This window comes from Caretta caretta, chromosome 6 (genome assembly GCF_965140235.1).
Source record: "Caretta caretta isolate rCarCar2 chromosome 6, rCarCar1.hap1, whole genome shotgun sequence".
NCBI classification, from domain to species: domain Eukaryota; kingdom Metazoa; phylum Chordata; order Testudines; family Cheloniidae; genus Caretta; species Caretta caretta.
In genome coordinates this window covers 105,000,723-105,020,445 of record NC_134211.1, presented here as the reverse complement: position 1 = coordinate 105,020,445, position 19,723 = coordinate 105,000,723, and the positions used below count along the sequence as shown (strand labels likewise).

The window sequence follows — 19,723 nt, the reverse complement described above, 5'->3', positions numbered from 1 at the left end:
GATGGGACTACTCGGATGTCTCTCCCGCCGAGGGAGAGCGCTGGTGCTTAATCAACTAGTCCTGTCCATGCTCTGGTACCGGCTCAAAACCCTGGTCCCAGCCCCGGGTTTCCTGACCAACCTCCGGACATCGATTCTTGGGTTCTTTTGGACAGGAATGCACTGGGCCCCTGTACAGGTTCTTCATCTACCCCTGATGGAAGGAGGACAGGGCCTGAAGTGTCTGCACACTCAGGTCCGCGTCTTCCGCCTCTTCCGCCACATCCGAGGGCTCTGATATGACCAGCAGCTCTTTTATCCCCGTCCGGGAGGTCTTCCGCGAGACCTCTCCGGGCTGCCGGTCTTCTACCAGGACCTCCTCTGGACTTGGAAACTGTTTTTAATGACCAGGTCTGTGGCAGCCACCAAGGGGGCAGATCTCCTCACGGAGCCCCTGCTACACAACCCCCAGCTCCGTGAGCAGGTGGCGGAGTCCTGCTCGGTGCACCAGAGCTTGATCCTGGCAGAAGTCACGAGAGTTGGAGACCTCCTGGACTATGACTGGGGAGACTGGCTGGATCCCCTGATGCTCGCTCGGCGCATGGGGCTCTCCAGACCTCGTACCCCCCAACGCGTACTTCAGGAGGTGAAGGCCGCTTTGCCGCCCGCTGCCCGAGCTTACCTCAACCGGGTCCTGCTCGAGGGCACGCCCCGCCCACCCTCTACCCCAGGCCCGCCGGATCTTTTAATTGGCCCCCCAGCCCATATACCCAATCAACCTCCTCATCCCTTTACTGCGAGCCGGCTGCATGAACTGCAGCCGGTATGCTTCCAAACCGCACCAAGGAAACATCTATCACGCCCTCACCCTAGTGTCCCGCCCCGACACAAAGTGGCGAGACCTTTTTGCCACCTTTTGGAGGGTGAGCAGCCCCGGTGGGCCAGCCTATATTCCACCTTGATTCTGAGGCCCGTCGGGGACATCAGTTGGCGGCTCCTTCATGGAGCTGTGAGCACGGGCACATACTTGGCGCGGTTCACCCCCATCCCAGATACTTGTCCCTTTTGCGGTGTGAGGAAAACCCTGGCGCACGTATAATTTGGAGTGCGCCAGGCTGCAGCCCCTGTTCCAGCTCCTCACAAATCTTCTATTATGTTTTTGGTTGCATTTTTCCCCTCACCTTTTTATTTATGCACTCCCCATCCGTGGCCTCACAAAGTCGCGGGATCTCCTAGTTAACCTCCTCCTGGCCCTGGCTAAAACAGCTATCTATAAAACCAGAGAGAGGAGGTTGGCCGATGGAGTTTTCTGTGACTGTGGGCCGTTTTCCGATCCTCGGTCCGTTCACGTATCCGGGCGGAGTTCCTCTGGGCGGCGTCCACCGACTCCCTTGATGCTTTTGAGGAGCGGTGGGCGCTGTCCGAGGTTCTCTGCTTGGTGTCCCCGTCCGGTTCCCTTTGTTTGACCCTTTGATTGGGGGAGAGGGTAAGGGGCCCCAGCCATTGCTGCTATGGACACCACCACCTTAGAGGGGTCCTTTCACACGTGGGTGCATGTGTTCCCCCGCCCCCCGGATTGTCCACCCCACAGACTGCCCCTCTTGCTGAGTGCTTGCAAAGGAGGGAATTGTTGGTGACACTGAGCGTGGTGCCACGTAACTCGGAAGGATGGAGACCACGAGAGTCGAGGAAGCCCCCCCGCCCTGGGCCCAGGCAAGCTTGAACACTTCCCTCCCCTGAAGCTAATGAGAAAACAATTGTGATCAGTTGCTGTGTTACACATTGCATATGCTGTTGTTTTTGTTTTGTAAGTGTGTTATGCAAATAAACACTCTCCTGCTGGAAAAAAAAAGACCCCACTCTCCTGCTGCTCTCTGGCCATGCTGTATCACAATACATAAAGCATTGCTCCCCACTGGCTACCTTTTCAATAATTGTAGCTCACTATATCCCAGAGTATATCCACCCTGAAAAAAGGAAGTGTATTCTTAACTTGGGTTAGCTAACTTGGGTTAAAGCAGCAGAGAAGACACTGCAACTGGGCTTTTAACTCTGGTTGGCAGAACCGGTTCCACTCCAGGCTCTACTATAGGTTTGAACTCCAGCTGCTAACTTGAATTGAAAGCCAAGCTGCCATGTTTTCACTGCTCTTTCAACCTGAGTTTGCTAATGTGAGGTAGTTAACCTCAGTTAAGAACATATTTTTTTGCAGTGTAGACATACCCTCTGAATTCCAACTTCCCAGTATGTTTTGCTATTGGGGAAGCAGTTGGAAATATTATGAAAATTTTTATGTCATTCATGGCTGTGCAGTGAGTTCTCATGATTAGAGCTGGTTGAATTTTTTCAATGGAAAATGCTGATTCATCAAAAACAAGACTTTTTGTGGAAACATATTGGTTTTGATTAAATTTTCATGAGGAAGATTTCTGAGGATGAGTGTTTTGATCACAGAGAGAGCAAGAGTCCAGAATAACCAATAGTCCAGTGGTTAGGGCACTCACCATTACAGAATGAGAACAAACGTCAAAACATCACCGTTTTTTTTGTGAAACAGAATTCTTGTTTTCTGGCCAGCCCTTAACGATCTCCATCATCACAACCCACATCATGACTCACTAAGGAAAGCGTAGCACAACTAGCATCATGGACTTTCCTATATTTCCCTTCACAAATGCTGGTGCATTTCTAAATGAAGTCATTTTTCAGAATGTGAGACATGTGAGTAATAACATGTCAGAGTTTTAAATGGCTTTTGAGCCTTTTTGGCCTCATTTGGACAGGAATCTGTGTCTGCGGGCAGCCAGCACACACATGCTGAGCATTACACATTGCAGCTGTGTTTTGAACTTTTACTGATTTGAAAAAAACATTTTCTTTGTTTGTCTAAACTGGATCAAAGAACTGTTTCCTGTCTCCTATTGCTGTTACTGTAACCTTTAGAATTTTTGTGTGTCACACTCAGAAGAGGAGAGTGATTCCAGTGAAGATTCAACCAGGGGAGAATGTACAGAAAGCCTACATTTAGGGTAGATTGTTGAACCAACACATTCTATTGGCCTCTACTGATCAATAGGCAGCTTATACTGAGCTGTAGGGCCTACGCTACAGATTCACACATAGTGGGCCTGCTTATCTACTGCTTTGCACCTTCCATACTCATTGAAAGTTGTGCCGAGTGCATTGTGATTAGGTAGCATTTCACACAGCTATAAAGGCTTTACAAGGCATGGGCACTAGAAAGAATCGTGTACAGTGACTTCTGCATTATAGTGTATGATGTGAAGGTTTAAGAGCACTCCCTTGTATACAGTTTCATAACGTAACTGGCCATTGCCTTTCATCTAAGATGCTTATGTAGAATACATTTGTTTATACCTTATGGTTATACAGGCACTCAGATAAAACGAATTAGGACTTTCTTATAAAGTGCTCATGTCATCTGATGATCTAAAAGCACTTAATCATTATCCAAACCTCAGAGCATTCCTATCAAGTTGGTAAACTGAGACATAAGTTAACCTCTTTGCCTCTGCTTATCTATTTTGTTTGTTATTTGTCCAAAGTTTACATAATTCAAGCAGCAAAACTGAGAAAAGATCCCAGAAGTCTCAGACCGATACCCGAATCATTAGACATTCCTTCCCAATAAAGATCTTGTGAAGCTTTTATGATCTTCCATATCACATTATTGCTACAGTATAACAAAATGATGGATAATACTATGTTCTCTATTAAGATCCTCTTCAAAATCCACTTGTGACAATTTGATCACTTATTCTACGTCCAGTAAAACAGTTTCCTGCATACACATGTGATTTCAAACACAGTTCTTAGCCTACTTAGATTTCCATACACATACAGCTATGTGTCAGTGTACAGTAATTGTTGAGAACTTAAATGAGAAATAATAATACTTAACTCTTTTATATAGAGACGTACAAACATTAACTAATGAACATTAACCACTTCCCAAGGAGAGAATAAACAAATGTTATCCTTATTTTACAGATGTGGAAGCAGAAAAAGAGAGGTTATGTTATTGGCCCCAAACCACACAAGGAGTGAGTGGTGTTTAGACAGGAAGGGTAGTCCAGTGGCTAGTGTGATAGCCTGGGTCTTGGAAGACCCAGGGTGAATTTGCTGCTCTTGCTACAGATTTCCTGAGTGACTTTGGACAAGTAACGTAGGCCCAGATCTTAAAGATATTTAGGTGTTGCTCTGCCCAGCATTGAAGTAATTTAGATGGCTAAGATACTCAGGCCTTGCAATGCTGAGCAGAAGAACACTTAAATAACTATAAAAAGCTGGCCTTGACCTCTTTGTGCCTCAGTTCTCCATCTGTAAAATGGGATGACAGAGAAGTACTATCTCACAAGGGGGTTGTGAGAATACATACATGAAAGTTTGTGAGGTGCTCAAATACTGTGATAACAGAGGCTATATAAGAACTGAAACAGACAGTGTAAGAGCCTAGACTAGAACTCCCGTCCTGTACCCATTATGTACTGTTCATGGCTTTTATTTATATGACCAATAGTAAAACTGTGTTGATCCTGCCCACATTTTTCTCCATGAACTTGGTGGACAACAAACATAAGCTTATTGAGATGATAATAGGGCTCTGCAGTTATCATGGGCAAAATTCTGCCTTCACTTTCTCTAAGCAACCCCACTAAACCTGCTTTGACATGATAGACTGCAATGGTTTCCAAAGACTTATGGCAGAAAGTTGTGTGGTCTTTAGTGATGTCCATGAGGATGTTAAAAAACCCATATCTATATAGCTATATCTATCTTATCATTAGAGATGGCCAAAATGGTTCAGGGAGGTCCTTATTTTATCAGAAACAAACCCAATCCCAAAGAGTTCTTAAGGTTCAAAAAAGGGTAACTTTTTTCTTGTTTTAACGTTAATAATTTTTCCCACTTCTGCATAAATTACTCCTCATCTTACTTCTCTGGAAATTCTGCCTCTCACAAACCTGCCCTGCTGCTTCTCCTTTTATCTAAGAAGGTAATCCGAGAGAAGAAACCTTTCTATTTTGATGTAAGGCTAGGGTGTCCTATAGTATTCTTTCATTTAGAGCTAGTCCAAACGTGGCATATCCATCGCATGGGAAATTTTGACATTTCAAAATTCGTTTACATTCCAAATCAGAATGAAAATAAAACATTTCAATATTTCCTGTGAAATGAAATTTTCAAGAACAATTTGTTTTCAGTCAGTCAAAATGTTCTGCTTTGATAAAACTGAAATATTTCAATCTGATTTTGACTTTATTATATTATGGTTTATAATATAAAATCAAACAAAATAAATTTGTAAACAATAAGCTAAGAAACAAAAAGTTGAAAATATTCCATTGCACCCTTCTTGAAACAGTTTAGATTTTTTCAATGAAATTTTGTCAGAATTGACATATTCCCACAGAATGTTTTACATTTGTAAAAAATAAAAATAAAAAAAGGCATATTCCTAGGGAAAAGCTTTCCATCAGAAAATTTTGAACCTGCTCTGTTTTCATTGTAATTTAGGGCCACTCTACTTATGCTTTTCATAATATGCATCTTGGCTCCCAGCAGCACAGGAGTGAACCCACTGAATGAGGAAATAACACTTGCTACTGCGTAAGGGCTTGAGCCTGGAAGCTGTTGAGCACTTACTGAAAAATGGTGAGTGTCGTCAATTGACTTCAGCTGTAGTCTAATGTTCAGAGCCCAGTTCTGCAAAGCGCTGAGCGCTCTCATCTCTAGTGGAAGAGTGAATGGAAGCTACCCAAAAAAGAGGACCTCTGAGAATAGTTAAAGATGTCAGTCATATCAGTTAATTTTCCCTTGATCCACCTTCTATTCTATCTTTCAATCTCTAAGGCAGTGATACTTTCAAAAGACTAAATTAACACATGCTACAGAACCCTGCCACCATGCATTTGCACTATGTTCAAAATTTTATGCAGCAAGTACACATTTTAACAAAATAATGTAACTATAGTTTGTATACATATACGTGCACGTATGCATATATGTGATGCATGAATCAAGACGGTTGAGGTGTTTAATACCTATTTGGTTCAGTCCTCCCTAAATGAGTTAATGGTGACCAGATACTCAACACAATTACTATTCACAAGGGGGAAGGAGCACAAGCCAGAATAGGGAAAGATCAGGTTAAAGAATATTGAGATAAATTAGATGTATTCAAGTCAACAGGGCCTGATGAAATTCATCCGAGGGTACTTAAAGAACCAGCTGAAGCAATCTCAGACCTGTCCGGGATTACTTTGACAACTTCTGGAGGACAAGATGAGGTTGCAGGTGGTTGGAGAAGTACCTATCTTTAAAAATGGAAACAAAGAGGACCTGGGAAATTATAGGCTAGTCAGCTTAATTTCAATACCTGGAAAGATACTGGAACAAATTATTAAACAATACGTTTGTAGTTACCTAGCGGATAATCCGGCTATAATAATAGACAACATGGATTTGCCAAGAACAAACTATGCCATATCAAACTAATTTCTTTATTTGACAGGGTTATTAGATAGAGGGGAAGCTGTAGATGTGATATTACCTGATTTTAGTAAGGCTTTTGTCACAGGTCCACATGACATTCTTATAAGCCTAATAGGGAAGTGTGGTCTAAATTAAATTACTATAAGGTGGGTGTATAACTGGTTGAAAAAACATATTTAAAGAGTAGTTATCAATGGTTTGCCATCAAACTGGGAGGATGTATCTAATGAGGTCTTGCCAGGGACCTGTCCTGGGTTCAGTACTATTTAATATTGTTATTAATGACTTGGATAATAGAGTCGAGAGTATGCTTATAAAATCTCTGGATGACACCAAGCTGGGAGGGGTTGCAAACACTTTGGAGGACAGGATTAGAATTCAAAACAACCTTGACAGATTGGATAATTTGTCTGAAATCAACAAGATGAAATTCAGTAAAGACAGGTGCAAAGTATTTCACCTAGGAAAGTAAAATTAAATGCACAACTACAAAATGAGGAATAACTGGCTAGGCAGCAGTACAGCTGTTAAGGGTCTGGGGGTGGGGGTTAACAAAAGAAATATGAGCCAACAATGTGATGCAATTGCTAAAATGGCTAATACCATTCTGGAGCATATTAACAAGAATGTTGTAAGTAAGACACAAAAAGTCATTTTCTAGCTTTACTTGGCACCGCTGAGGCCTCAGCTGGAGTTTTGTGGCAAGTGTTGGGGTTCACACTTAACAAAGATGTAGACAAATTGTAGGGAATCCAGAGATGAGCAACAAAAATGAAAAAGTCTTGAGAAAAGAAGACTGAGGGGGGATGTGACAGCAGTCTTCAAATGTGATAAAGGCTGTTATAAAGAGGACTGTGATTAATTGTTCTCCATGTCCACTGAAGGTAGGCAAGAAGTAATCTGCTTAATCTGCAGCAAAGGAGATTTAGGGTAGACATTAGGAAAATCTTTCTAACTATAATGATAGTTAAGCACTGGAATAGGCTTCCAATGGAGGTTGTGGAATTCCCATTATTGGAGGTTTTTAAGAACGGGTGCGAAAAACACTTGACAGGAATGGTTTATGTATGCTTGGCCCTGTCTTAGTGCAGGGGGGCTGGACAGGTGATCCCTCATAGTCACATCTAATGCTACATTTCTATGATTCTGTGCTTTAAAATAATGTTATTTGTCCAGAAGTTTCTAAATCATTTGGTATTTTGCTTCTCAGCACTGAATACTGGAAGTTCTCTTGTGCTTCTATGGCTTTAAAATGCTATTTCTATTTTAAAGTTTGTGAGTGAACGGTGTGTTTGTGAGGGTAAGGGGTGTAATAACACTTTCAGAAGCTAATGAAAAGTCTACAGAATTTCAGAAAAAGTTATATATTTTCTATAGGTGTTTTGGATCATATGTGGAATGGAACAGAAAAGTATATCCCTGCTGTAGAATTATGTAGGATGGTTCAACAAACCTATGGAAAGGAGGACATTTTTTTATTAAATACTCTGTTTTTAGCATGAAATCTATAGGGAACTCTTTACATTTCTATAGAACCCTGTTGATTTAATCCTTTTAAAATTTAATAGGACTTTCCCAAATGGCTGCTTTTCCTCTTCAGCCTTTCATAAGCAACACTTCCAGTTGCATGGTTGTTAGGCAACGATTGTCAGTATTCTGATGGTTTTCTGACCAAGTCTATTTCAGTTTTAACTTGAGACCTTAGGGATCTACTCCACAGCCCACTGAAGTCAATGAAAAGACATTGAATTCAGTGGGCTTTTGATTAGATCCCAAATCAGGTTTTGAACCAGGTTTCCAGAGGCAAAATGCTAGTTTGCTAGACCACTGGCTATTCAGAACACAAGGAGCTTGTCTTCACTGCAGAGTCAACTCACTTCATAACTCCAGTGTTAACTCAAGACCTGTCCACACAGAAAACCACTTAACACAAGTCTGGTACTTTTTGCTGGCCCATTGGGAGGGGACCAAGTTAGCACAATTCAGCAGCTGCTAACACAATCACTCTGCGCAGTTCCAGACTCCTTTTGCAGTGTGGATGCTCTCACTTGAGCTAGGCTTACTCACGAGGAGTTAACTCATGTAGCTAAGTTAACTCAACAGTGCTGATTTAGCCTACATTACATGATAAAGAATGTGCTCATGCATTCCTTAATCATGCAGATCTTCCACTAGCATCAGCCTGATTTCAAATGCAGTTATTGTACGGTTGTCTCAATCATACTTCTGTTTTTTCTTTTTTTTTATGAGTATACCCCATGTATGTCTAATCTGTATTCTCGTGTATGTATTGTACAGCACCACAGATGTGAATTTTTCTTTACAGACAGGTAGAAAATACAGGTCTTTGCTCCTGAACAGCTTACAGTCTACTTGTGAACTACATTCATTCACTCAAATTGTGCTCTCAGTTACACCTGTGCAACCCTTGTTGAATGTAGCGGGGGTTACACAGATCTAAAAGACTAGAAATTGTCCCACTCTAGGGAATGTAGGGTTACATTACATTCTACCCCCACCAAAGTCAGAGCAATCCCCAAAAGGTATAACCTGGCAATCACGTAAACAGCATTTTTTGGATTGGAGCATTTGGAACACCTTATTGACCAAAGGGGGAAAATAATGTGGATGCTGAACATCAATTTAAATAATGATCCTATAAGACCTTCCATTCACTATAGTCTCATTTGAAAATGTTCCTTATATTAAAAATGTATTCTTTCAAATGTATGGTACTGTGGTTAGCTTCATAATACTGACAGTAGCTGTTATAAAATGGCGTTACTTAGAGAACTATATTCTGATGTCAGATACTTATCTTTGTTAGCAATATGAATATTTAAAATGATAGTGTGTCAAATAAACTTCAGCCATGAATATATAAATATATCATGAAATGTGATTCAGTCATGAAAAATGTTGTCCATTAGCTGGTAGAAGTAGGTGCCTACATGGAGTTTTCTACTGAGATCAGCTCCCCAAGCTTTCATGCATAATGAATGCAGCCAGTGCACACAATGGGGTGCCATAGTAGATGGATATTAAGGACAGTTTACGCACTGATATGTTGAAAGATTTTCTTGTAACTTTGCAATAAGCAAAACTGTGCTATCGTGCTAATGAAGAAGCAGACTTTTTCTTTGGGCATTCAATCGAAATGGATGTTCTAAGAGTGTCCAAAGAATTCTCCATCTGGATGGACTCTGATTTGGTGCATATCCTAGGCAGGCAGCCTTTGTAGAGTTCTTTGGATTTCTTTCTGAAATGCTTGCCTACAATGACATACAATACTGGATTAAGGCAGCTGTTGCTATAAGCACAGTATGTAGCTACCTGGGTCACCAATTCACTGACCTCTGAAGTAATGCAGTCAGAAATGATGCCGACCTGAATTAATATGTCAATGAATGTGGTGATCTGGAAAGGAAGCCAGCAAATGATAAACAGCAAAAGGACAGCAAGGACCAAGATGGTGGCTCTCTTCTCAGTTTGGAGTTCTGTGAGTCTTTGTATTTTGTTGCCTCGTAAGGCTTTGATTATTTGAATAGTACAATAGGTAATTACACAGAGTGGGATCAAAAAGCCCACAGTATTCAGAACAATGTTTGTTGCAATTGTCCAGTGGGTGGATGGATAATGAAGAATGCAGGCTCTGCCCTTGATTTCTTCCACATAACCGACAGACCTGAACACTAGAGCAGGAGAACATATGAGCAATGCAGACACCCAGATGATAAGGCTATTCCATTTGGCACATGTACCTCGTCGCATACGTCCAAGAGACATGGTTTTCACCAGGGCCAGGTAGCGATCGATGCTCACCATCATCAAAAAATAAATGCTAGAATAAAAGTTCATGTAAATGATTGCATTGACAACCTTGCAAAGGAAAGTGCCAAAAGGCCACTTAAACTGATTACTGATATTAATGGCCCAGAAAGGTAAACCGCAAACTAACATCAAGTCGGAAACTGCCAGGTTTGCCAGGTAAATTTCAGCCACCGTGCAGCGACTCTTGTGGAAACACAAAACACTGAGGACAAAGCCATTCTCTATCACTCCCAGGACAAAAATGACCCAGAGGAACATAGGCTGAAATGTATATAACCAATCCCATGTATCCAATATAATGCAGGTAGAGCTGCTGCTGTTTTCTGATGTGTTGTGTGAAAAAGACTGACTGGTTCCAAGCTTCCAGGTAGTCATACCACTGGAAACATTTTCTGCTGTGATGGAATCCATTTCTCTGCTGGAAAATAAAATGTGAAATAAGATAATTCTATACTGCACATCACTGCTAAAGACATGATAAATAAAGTAAAAATGACTGTTTATACTCCCTAGGAGCATGTCTTTTAACGGAATACAGACTGACAATTAATTGTATATAGCATGTGGTTTATCCTCTTACAGATACTGCATATTTGAAGAGGCTTTGAGACAGTAACCACAGGAGCATCCCAGGTGGATCTCGTTCAAGTGACTGAAAACAGAAGAGATGAAACAGTGGAAGATCTGTGGTTTGGGATGACTGTAGGGTGACCAGACAGCAAGTGTGAAAAATTGGGACAGAGGTAGGGGGTAATAGGAACCTATATAAGACACAGCCCCAAACATCGGGATTGTCCCTATAAAATCGGGACATCTGGTCACCCTAGATGACTGAGGCTGGGACAAAATGTTTTTATGGATCATTAATTCCAGCAATATAAAGTAGAGCATTTTTGATACCTTGAGCACACTATTGGTTTTCTTCATGGTTTATCTTTTTGTAGTGTTAAGTGTAGTCTCCTATAGGACATATTTGTAGTCTCTCTCTCTTTCTTGATAGTTTTATGGTGTGCAGGTGTTGTGCTTGTGGCATCTCACTTGTTGTTTTATACCCTTCCTTGAAAAGTGGTGATCTGGTTTCTACAGAACATGATGATCCTTTCCCCCCTCTTTTTTTAATGGTTTTTAGACTACAGGGATGGAATGAATGTTGTCAGCAGCTAAGCACCATATTTTCACAAGCAACCATTTAATATGCAACTGCGATTTTGGACGAGTAAATTTGTGAGTGCAAAACCTGCATCTGCCAGCAAATTGGGTCGCTTGCCTTCTCATGGCTGGATTCATATGCTTATTTTTTTGCATCTATAATACCCTGCCTGATCCACAGAGGGTATGAATGTTACAGCCCCAATAAGAGAGTCCTGCTTTTAGTCTGGAGGACCCTGTTTCAGTTCCTGGTCTGATGGCCAAGATGGTGTCTGTCACATAAGTTCGGGCCTGTCCAGGATTTCTGTGGGACAATTTTGATGCCAGGTGACAACCTCTTTGAGAATGTGGCCCTGTATTGTTAATATTGCACAGCTTGTAATGCCTTCATGTTTCAGGGGAAGCATTTCATAGGCACTAATGTCACTTAGGTGCATACATTCTGTTGAGTTCACATGGAAGTTGGGTGTCTAGCTGCCACTCTGGGCCTTTGAAAATCTGCCCCTTGCTTGTTACTATTGTATTCATAGATTCCAAGGCCAGCAGGGACCATTGTGATCATCTTGTCCGACCTCCTGCATAACACAGGCCATAGAACGTCCCCAAAATCTTTTAGACAAACATCCCATCAAGATTTAAAAATTGTCAGTGATGAATAATCCACCACTACCCTTGGTAAATTGTTCCAATAGCTAATTACCCTCACTGTGAAAAATTTATGCCTTATTTCCATTCTGAATTTGTCAACATCCAGCTATTGGATCGTGTTATACCTTTTTCTGCTAGACTGAAGAGCCCAATGTCCAATATTCATTATCCACATAGGTTATGGACTGCAATCAAGTCACCGCTTAGCCTTCTCTTTGTTAAGCTAAATAGAGTGAGCTTCTTGAGTCTATCACTATAAGGCATCTTTTCTAATCCTTTAATCATTCTTGTGGCTCTTGTTTGAACCCTCTCCATAATTTCAACTTGCTCTGGAATAGTAGACACCAGGGCTGGACATAATTTTCTAGCAGCGGTCTCACCAGTGACAAATACAGATGTAAAATAACCTCTTTACTCCTACTAGAGATTCCCGTGTTTATGCAGCTAAGAGCATACTGTGACATTTTTAAACTGCAAGATGGTCTTCCTGGGTTTGAGTGTAGCTGTCGGGACTGAGCAACAGGTATGGACTTGCCTTATGCCAAGTCTTTAAAATGCGGTAACTTTTATTATAGTCTTATTGGAAGCTGAGTCAAACGTATTTTTAATCAGGGCAGTTGTCTGATACAGCTGGCACCTGGACAGCAAAAGGACAACTTTAGATCTCACTGGAGGGGTCTGCTGTCTATTATGCAAATATAGGCTGTGCTCTGGTTACTGCTGTTGCTAGCTGACTGCTGGAAATGTACAATCAAACCCATACTTGCTGGAAGCAGGATTACTGCAAAGCTGACGGTAATTGATTAGTACTGTGGTATCTCAGAACCCCAGTCAAGATCAGGATTCTTTTGTGCAAGGTGCTGTAAAGGCAGGTAACAAAGAAGATAGTCTCTGCCCCAGAGAGTTTAGAATGTAGATGTCAGATAGGGCAGGGGAGTGAAACAGACAGAGGGGGCTGGGAAGATGAGGTAACTTTAAAAGGAACAGAGTTTAGCAGACAAGTAGATATCCTGGTAATCTGTGTATTCATTCCCCATGAGCAGTATCCATGCAGTGTTCTCAACTGTCCAGAATTCACATTGTCCAAAATATGTCCTCCTCACACCCATATCTAAACTCAGGTGCATATCCCTGTCCTCTGACATCATCATTTGCTCTCTGTTCTTCTCAGAACCCATTCAAACAACCTCCCTTATTGTCTTCAAATGCCTGCCTGGTTTTGGCCCCTTACGCATTTTAGTATTGTCTGAAGAATTAGCAGCATGGCTTGGTGAGTTACGCTGTGACCTAAGGTCTTGGGGACACCTTGATTTTTGGTGCTGTTTGGTACAATCAATTTGGATTTACTTACTACAGTTTAAAATCAAACACACTCATACTGGGAGTTTTATGTGTCACATTGTGCGTATTTTGATTGTAGCTCCCCCTCCTACCCCGGCCCTTTGTTTGTTGCTCATTGTCTCATATTGTAAAAGTTGTTTGGTGCCAGGATCATGTCTTTGTGTAGACTCCTTTTATGCAGTACAGGTATAATGTTAAGGCTCTAGGAGCGTGACCTCCACCATGCTAAGCAACATCATCACTGCAAACTCCTCTGTACAAAAAAAGGGCTCCCACCAGACTTTTCTCTCCTGTTCTATTCAGCCTCCTCCCGCAAAATGCTGAAATCACTTAGCAAAAGTCCAGTCTTGGTAGTGGCAATCTTTCACCCAGTTTCATACAACACTGGTATCTGGACACCAGTGCTAATAAGTTAAATATCTGAGAGCTCTGAGGCTGTGGTAGGTCCACTTAATGTGTTGCAAATAACTTTGTTTTACTCCTTCTTCCTGTAGCACTTACAGATTTACGCCATAAATGTACGCAGGAGACTGGTGGATGACTGCCAATCAATTGGTCATTCCTGAACAGAAGTCCTGTAGGATACTGCAATTAAACAGAAGTTGTTTATCTTCCTGTTAGTAACATAAAAGGTTCTGAATTGGTGAAGAGCAATATAAGACTCCTTTATGTTGTGCTCTGTGGTTGAACATATGCACATATTTAAAAGCCATTCATTTGCAATTCAAAGAAAGTTCATAAAGGTTGGAACATTGCTTGGCAATTTCTTATTCCTTCTCCTCATGATTATGACTAGCAGAAGAAGAATATCCCACTGCAGAATGTTAATTTTACAGTGAATAGCAGCACAACAAGGAGAGAGTACATGTTTTAGGATATTTCTCACCTCACCTCACCTCATATCTTTGGGATTACATTTTTAGAAAGGAAGCATTTACAAAGACATTTCTGTAAAATAAAGCAAATTATTGGCATTGTAGCCTATGCAATGACTGTGATTTTGTTTTCTGGGTACTAGACCCTCATACTTGTTCCTGATCTGGTAGGCATGTTCTTTAGCAGCCTCTGAGCACCCCTACCTGCCAGGGCCCCAAAGGCAAGATACTTGGGGAAACATCTAGTTTGTGAATCCAGCTGCAGCTTAGATATGAGTTAGGTGTCAAGATGCTCTTAAGTGGCTTTGTGCACGTCCAGTGACAGAAATTTAGGCACCATGGGGACTTTAGTGGTGGAAACTTAAGTGCCCAGGGACTTCAGGTACCTTCAGGGCTAGGCAGCAACTGAGCAGTGGTTTTGTGAATGCCAGTGGTGCCTAAATGTCAAATTTAGGCAGCTAACGTGGCAGTTAGGTGCCTACGTCCCCCTTGTAAATCCAGCATTAGCTGAATCATCCAAAATTCTGCTAGAGATGCCCAGGCAATCACCAGTGAGCTTGCTGCACCATCCTTGAAAGGAATGCAGTATGCTTCCCTCAGTGACCAGCCCCTTGGCTAGCCTGTGTGGAGTGGAACCATGATCTAGCCCCCATCCTCAGTCTGGTCCATCACCTTTTGAACTCAATGGAAAGATTCCCATTGACGTCAATGGGGGTTGCATCAAGCTGCCTCTCCTTCTGTGCCCTCTTTGAGTTACTGGGGGCTGAAGCGACCAGAGTGTAGGTTCCCAGATTCTCAGGATTCTGGCCAATCCCTGAATTGAGCTGAAAGATACAGGAGCATTTTGGGTTCTGCCTTACCCCTCCCATCTGTGAGCATCCATGCAGGGGCTAGCCAGAATCTGGCCCAATGTTAGTTATAAAACTTTGGAGATGAAAAGCACTTTGTAAGAATCAAATATTGGTACAGATGTGGGAGTAATTTATGAATGAATTTATGAACACTGCATAAGCCAGGATTTTGAGATCAGTTTAGGTAATATATTTAAATGCTGCAACATGTTCTCTGTAGTGTAGACGAGCACTCATTTGATTTTACTACTTATTTTTTCCTGCATTTACTGAGCGATCCATGGTTTACACAGCTGTGGAAATGCTAAGTGTCCGTAAGCCATGGTTTTCAAACATTTACAGTGACATCACACATCCATTAGCTTATTTATGATAAATTATGTAACAATAAATAAGTTACATGTTTACACACAGAGTGTAAATATTGACCATGCACGATACAGAAAGGCTAAAACCCAAGACAGTACCTTTCCAAGGATGGGTTGGTTTCATTTCTTTGTTTAAACACTGTCCAATGCTAGAAAACCATCACAACTAAATAGAAATGGCTAGGGAACCTCAGCTGAAGTAACCTGGCAAATAGCTCAGGATTTGGCTCAGAGACTCTGATGTTCATCTCACCTTTGCTGTGCTGCAGATTTTTTTGCACAGTTCTCTGTGTAGCTACTTATCTCATCTCTCACAAGATCAGGCAGGCATTAACAGTAATTGCTTTCTTTGCTCTGAAGCCACTCTTCACATTTCAGACTGAGGAACTACTGGAAGTTAATTGTTGAACACAAGGCACTATTTCTAGAGTGCTTAAGGTCTCTAGTCTCCTAGGGTCTCTCTGATTTTGTAAAATATATGCATATCCTGAAACGGCTGTTTGATTACATCAACTGGAGCTTTAGGGCTGAATTGAGTCACCCCAGGTTTCCCTGACTCAAGCCTTAGTGGGATCCAGGAAGTGGGCGGGCAAAGCAATAGACAGATATTTCTTGCTTTTGATGCCATGTGGTGGGGTGTAAACACCACAGAGGTGAACAAAGGGTTAACAGAAGTCTGAGAGCTCAATTAACCCCCTTTGCTCTATCTGGAGGGTGTGTCAGGCTTGGTTTATCAGACCCAGCTGGGGCAAAGCTAAGCCTTCTACATAAAGGAAGGAAGTGAAAGCTACAGGGGAGGCTTAGGAGGAAAGTAGGCTGGAGTTTCCCTTCACTCTGGGGAAGGAACTATGAGGAAACTGTAGGAGAGGAGCTAGCCCCACCCGTAGGCCCTGTGAAAAATAGCCAAGGTAGTTGATGTTCTGGATTTGGAACAAGGACCTGGGGAGATCCTGGTAGGACTAAAAGCTCAAGTCAGACTGGGTGGGGATGGCTTTAGTTTGGTTTGTTTGGGGTTTTCTGTGTTCTGTTGGGAGATACAGGGAGGAAGCCTGGGAGTCTGCCGCTTTGTGAGAAAAGGGGAACGGCAGAGGAGCCCTGGATGGGATTAAGATGCTCTGTTGTTAATTAGAGTTGTGGGACATTGCTACTCTGCAAGGAGTAAGACTTTAAGGTGATTTGGCTGGAGGACTGAGTCGCCAAACGAAGCAGATCATGGAGGGCCAAAGTGGCTGTTGGCAGGGACACCAACTGCGGAGAGCCTGCTGTGCCATGTCCCCTCATGTGGAGGTGCGTTGGCCAGCAAGTCGCTCGTCTGTGTGCTGCCTGTGGAAGTGTGAATAACTTCTATCCCCCCACCCATAATTAAAGGAGGAAGAGACTGTATTATTAAAGTAAAAATGCCCATTTCTTGACAATGGTGGCTTTCACTAACTAGGTATGTCACAGCTAAATAGCTATGATTTCTGACTTGGGTCCATTGAGAAATAACCGTAATTGATAAATAATGTTCTGTGTTTGTGTAGAGCCTAACACACAAGAAGACCCTAACCCATGACTGGGGGGTTACTAAGCACTACTGTACTACACATAATAAAAAATATAATATGAATGAGAGAGCACCTTCTGCTGTGGAAGCTCAAACATTATTTACCCATGTAGAACCCAGTCCTGCAATGCAATTCATGCAGGTTGTCCCCTTTGCCCATGCAGTGAGGTCAGTTGGGTTCTAGGACAGCATAGGAGTCTGCTGACATATAACTCATTGCAAGGTGGACGCTTTTAAACATAATTTAGGAATATTTTGTTCCCTGGTAAGAAGTGGCCATGTCTGTGGCTTTTGGAGGTGCTGACCTGCTCTCGCGGGGCAAAGATGCACAAGTGCGCATTTTTGAACAGAAAATACTGAAACTTAACTGTTGTTACTACTACTGCTCTTCCAGCTTCGTTCTCTTAAGAAAACAATGTCCAAGTGATCGTGTTTGTGTGTGAATTTTTGCCTTCCATGACCTCTTAGTATTGAGGCCAGTGAAGGAATCACTGACATCTCTTAAAGACATTGGTCCAAATTCAGCAGGGACATAACTTCACCCGAGATAACAAAGTGTCAGCTTGGTCCATTGATTTCTTCCCTTCTGATTCTCTGCTGCTAAGACCAGAACAGGCTGAGCTGTATCATTGCCAACACCTTAATGTGAGATTCAGTCACAACATCCTGAGCATAACTCAGCTTCTCTGCTCCAACGGTTTCTATATTTTTAGTCATACAAGATATCTGACTTCCCATTTGACACCGTGGATTAAATTTATGGTGAGCATAAATTGGGCATATACCTCTGAACTCAATGGAATGACAACTACTTGTAAGGGAAGGCATCACTTGGCCTAAAATGACTGGAGATATTAATGTGCTGGATTTTGTCAAAAGAGTAGGCTTATCTCAGGAATCTACTCATGACTCTGAGTTCTGCATTGCCTCAAAATGGTAAAAACACAGCATGGAAATATCTGTGATGAGTTAGCTTCAGGATCCATTCAGGAAACCCAAGATAAGCTTTCTTGTGTTAGTCCTCATATGGACAAAACTCCCACTGGCTTCTGCAAGATTGTGGTTAATCAATATGTAGATCTCCTACTCACCTAAGCCTTTACCAGGTCTACCACATCTCATCTGCTGGAAGATTATCATGGCACTAGTGCCTCCGAGCCTCTAGTTATGAACCAGGACCACATTTGTACTGTACAAACACTGAAGAAAAAGATGGTGCCTGCCCAAAGAGTTTACAATAGATGTATAAGACAAGAGCCAGCAGGTGGATACAGACAGAAGGCAGAGCACAAGGAAAAAAGGAGAGAATTCTGGTCAGCATAATAGGCAGTGATCCCAGCACACACCAGCTACCTAACTGTTCTCAAATGAGGAAAAACAGCTAATCATAGAAATGTAAGTTAGGGCTGGAAGGGACCTCAAAGTCATTAAGTCCAGCCTCCTGTGCTGAGGCAGGACCAAGTAAACCTAGACCATCCCTGACAGGTGTTTTTGTCCAACCTGTTCTTAAAAACCTCCAGTGAAGGGGATTCCACAATCTACTCCAGAGCTCAATTACCCTCCTAGTTAGAAAGTTTTTTCTAATAGTTTAATCTAAATCTCTCCCTTGCTGCAGATTAAGCCCCTTACTTGTTGTCCTACCTTCAGGGGACATGGAGAGCAATTGTTCTCCATCACCTTTATAACAGCCCTTAATATATTTGAAGACTGTGATCAGGACCCCTCCTCATCTTTTCTCAAGACTAAACATGCCCAATTTTTTTTACCTTTCCTCATAAGTCAGGTTTTCTGAACTTTTTATCTTTTTATTGCTCTCCTCTGGACTCTGACCAATTTGTCCATATTTGTCCTAACATATGGCACCCAGAACTGGACACAGTACTCCATCTTAGGCCAGTGCCAAGTTGGGAGGGACAATTTATCTCCCATGTAAATACCAATCCTGTTAATACCCCACAATCGTCGTCTTTTTTGCAACTGTATCACTGTGATGGTATCCAGGATCAAGAGGCACCTCATCATTACCTGCCCTTAATGTGAGGTGGTCTTATCTGTACCTGCTGCAGCTCAGCTCCCTGAAACCAACAATGCAAGCACTAATGTCCAGGTCTCCCCAGATCTTCCTCTCTCAGTGCACGCTAGTGATAGGCATACACCACCCACAGAGTACTCAAGAGCGCTCCCTGAAGTGCCCAGACCCTCGCCACTGAACGCTCACAGAAATTACATCAAGCTGGGAAGGACTGCAAGCACTTTGGAAGACAGCATTAGAATTCAAAATGACCTTGACAAATTGGAGAATTGGTCTGAAATCAACAAGATGAAATTCAGTAAAGGCAAATGCAAAGTACTTTACTTAGGAAGGGAAAATCAAACACACTTCTACAACATGGGGAATAACTGAGTAGGTAGTAGCACTGGTGAAAAATAACTATGGGTTATAATGCATCACGCAGTGAATCTGAGTCATCAGTGTGATTGTGACCCTAAGAACTGCTCAGTGCCAGCTGGAAAAAGATTCACTATTCTATAACAGCAACTTCTAACAGGCCTGACAAACTCACTGCATCTAGCACACTGCTTTCATAATATTTATCTATAATGAATGCCATGTGAGAT

At 42.1% G+C, this 19,723-nt stretch overlaps 1 protein-coding gene across 3 annotated transcripts in view; it reads right to left on the bottom strand.

Moving 5' to 3' along the window:
• Window positions 1–5,353: 5,353 nt before the first annotated feature.
• Window positions 5,354–19,723, bottom strand: part of BDKRB2 (bradykinin receptor B2) — a 44,505-nt gene continuing 30,135 nt past the window's right edge. For 2 of the 3 annotated variants that reach the window (XM_048854056.2, XM_048854057.2), the window contains 2 exons: window positions 13,966–14,049; window positions 5,354–10,744 (listed from right to left, as the gene is read on the bottom strand). In XM_048854056.2, coding sequence (XP_048710013.2) covers window positions 9,604–10,737 — 1,134 coding nt within the window. In that variant the 5' untranslated portion in view covers window positions 10,738–10,744; window positions 13,966–14,049 and the 3' untranslated portion in view covers window positions 5,354–9,603. The remainder of the gene's footprint in view (window positions 10,745–13,965; window positions 14,050–19,723) is intronic. The other variant, XM_075129857.1, reaches the window with a different exon arrangement.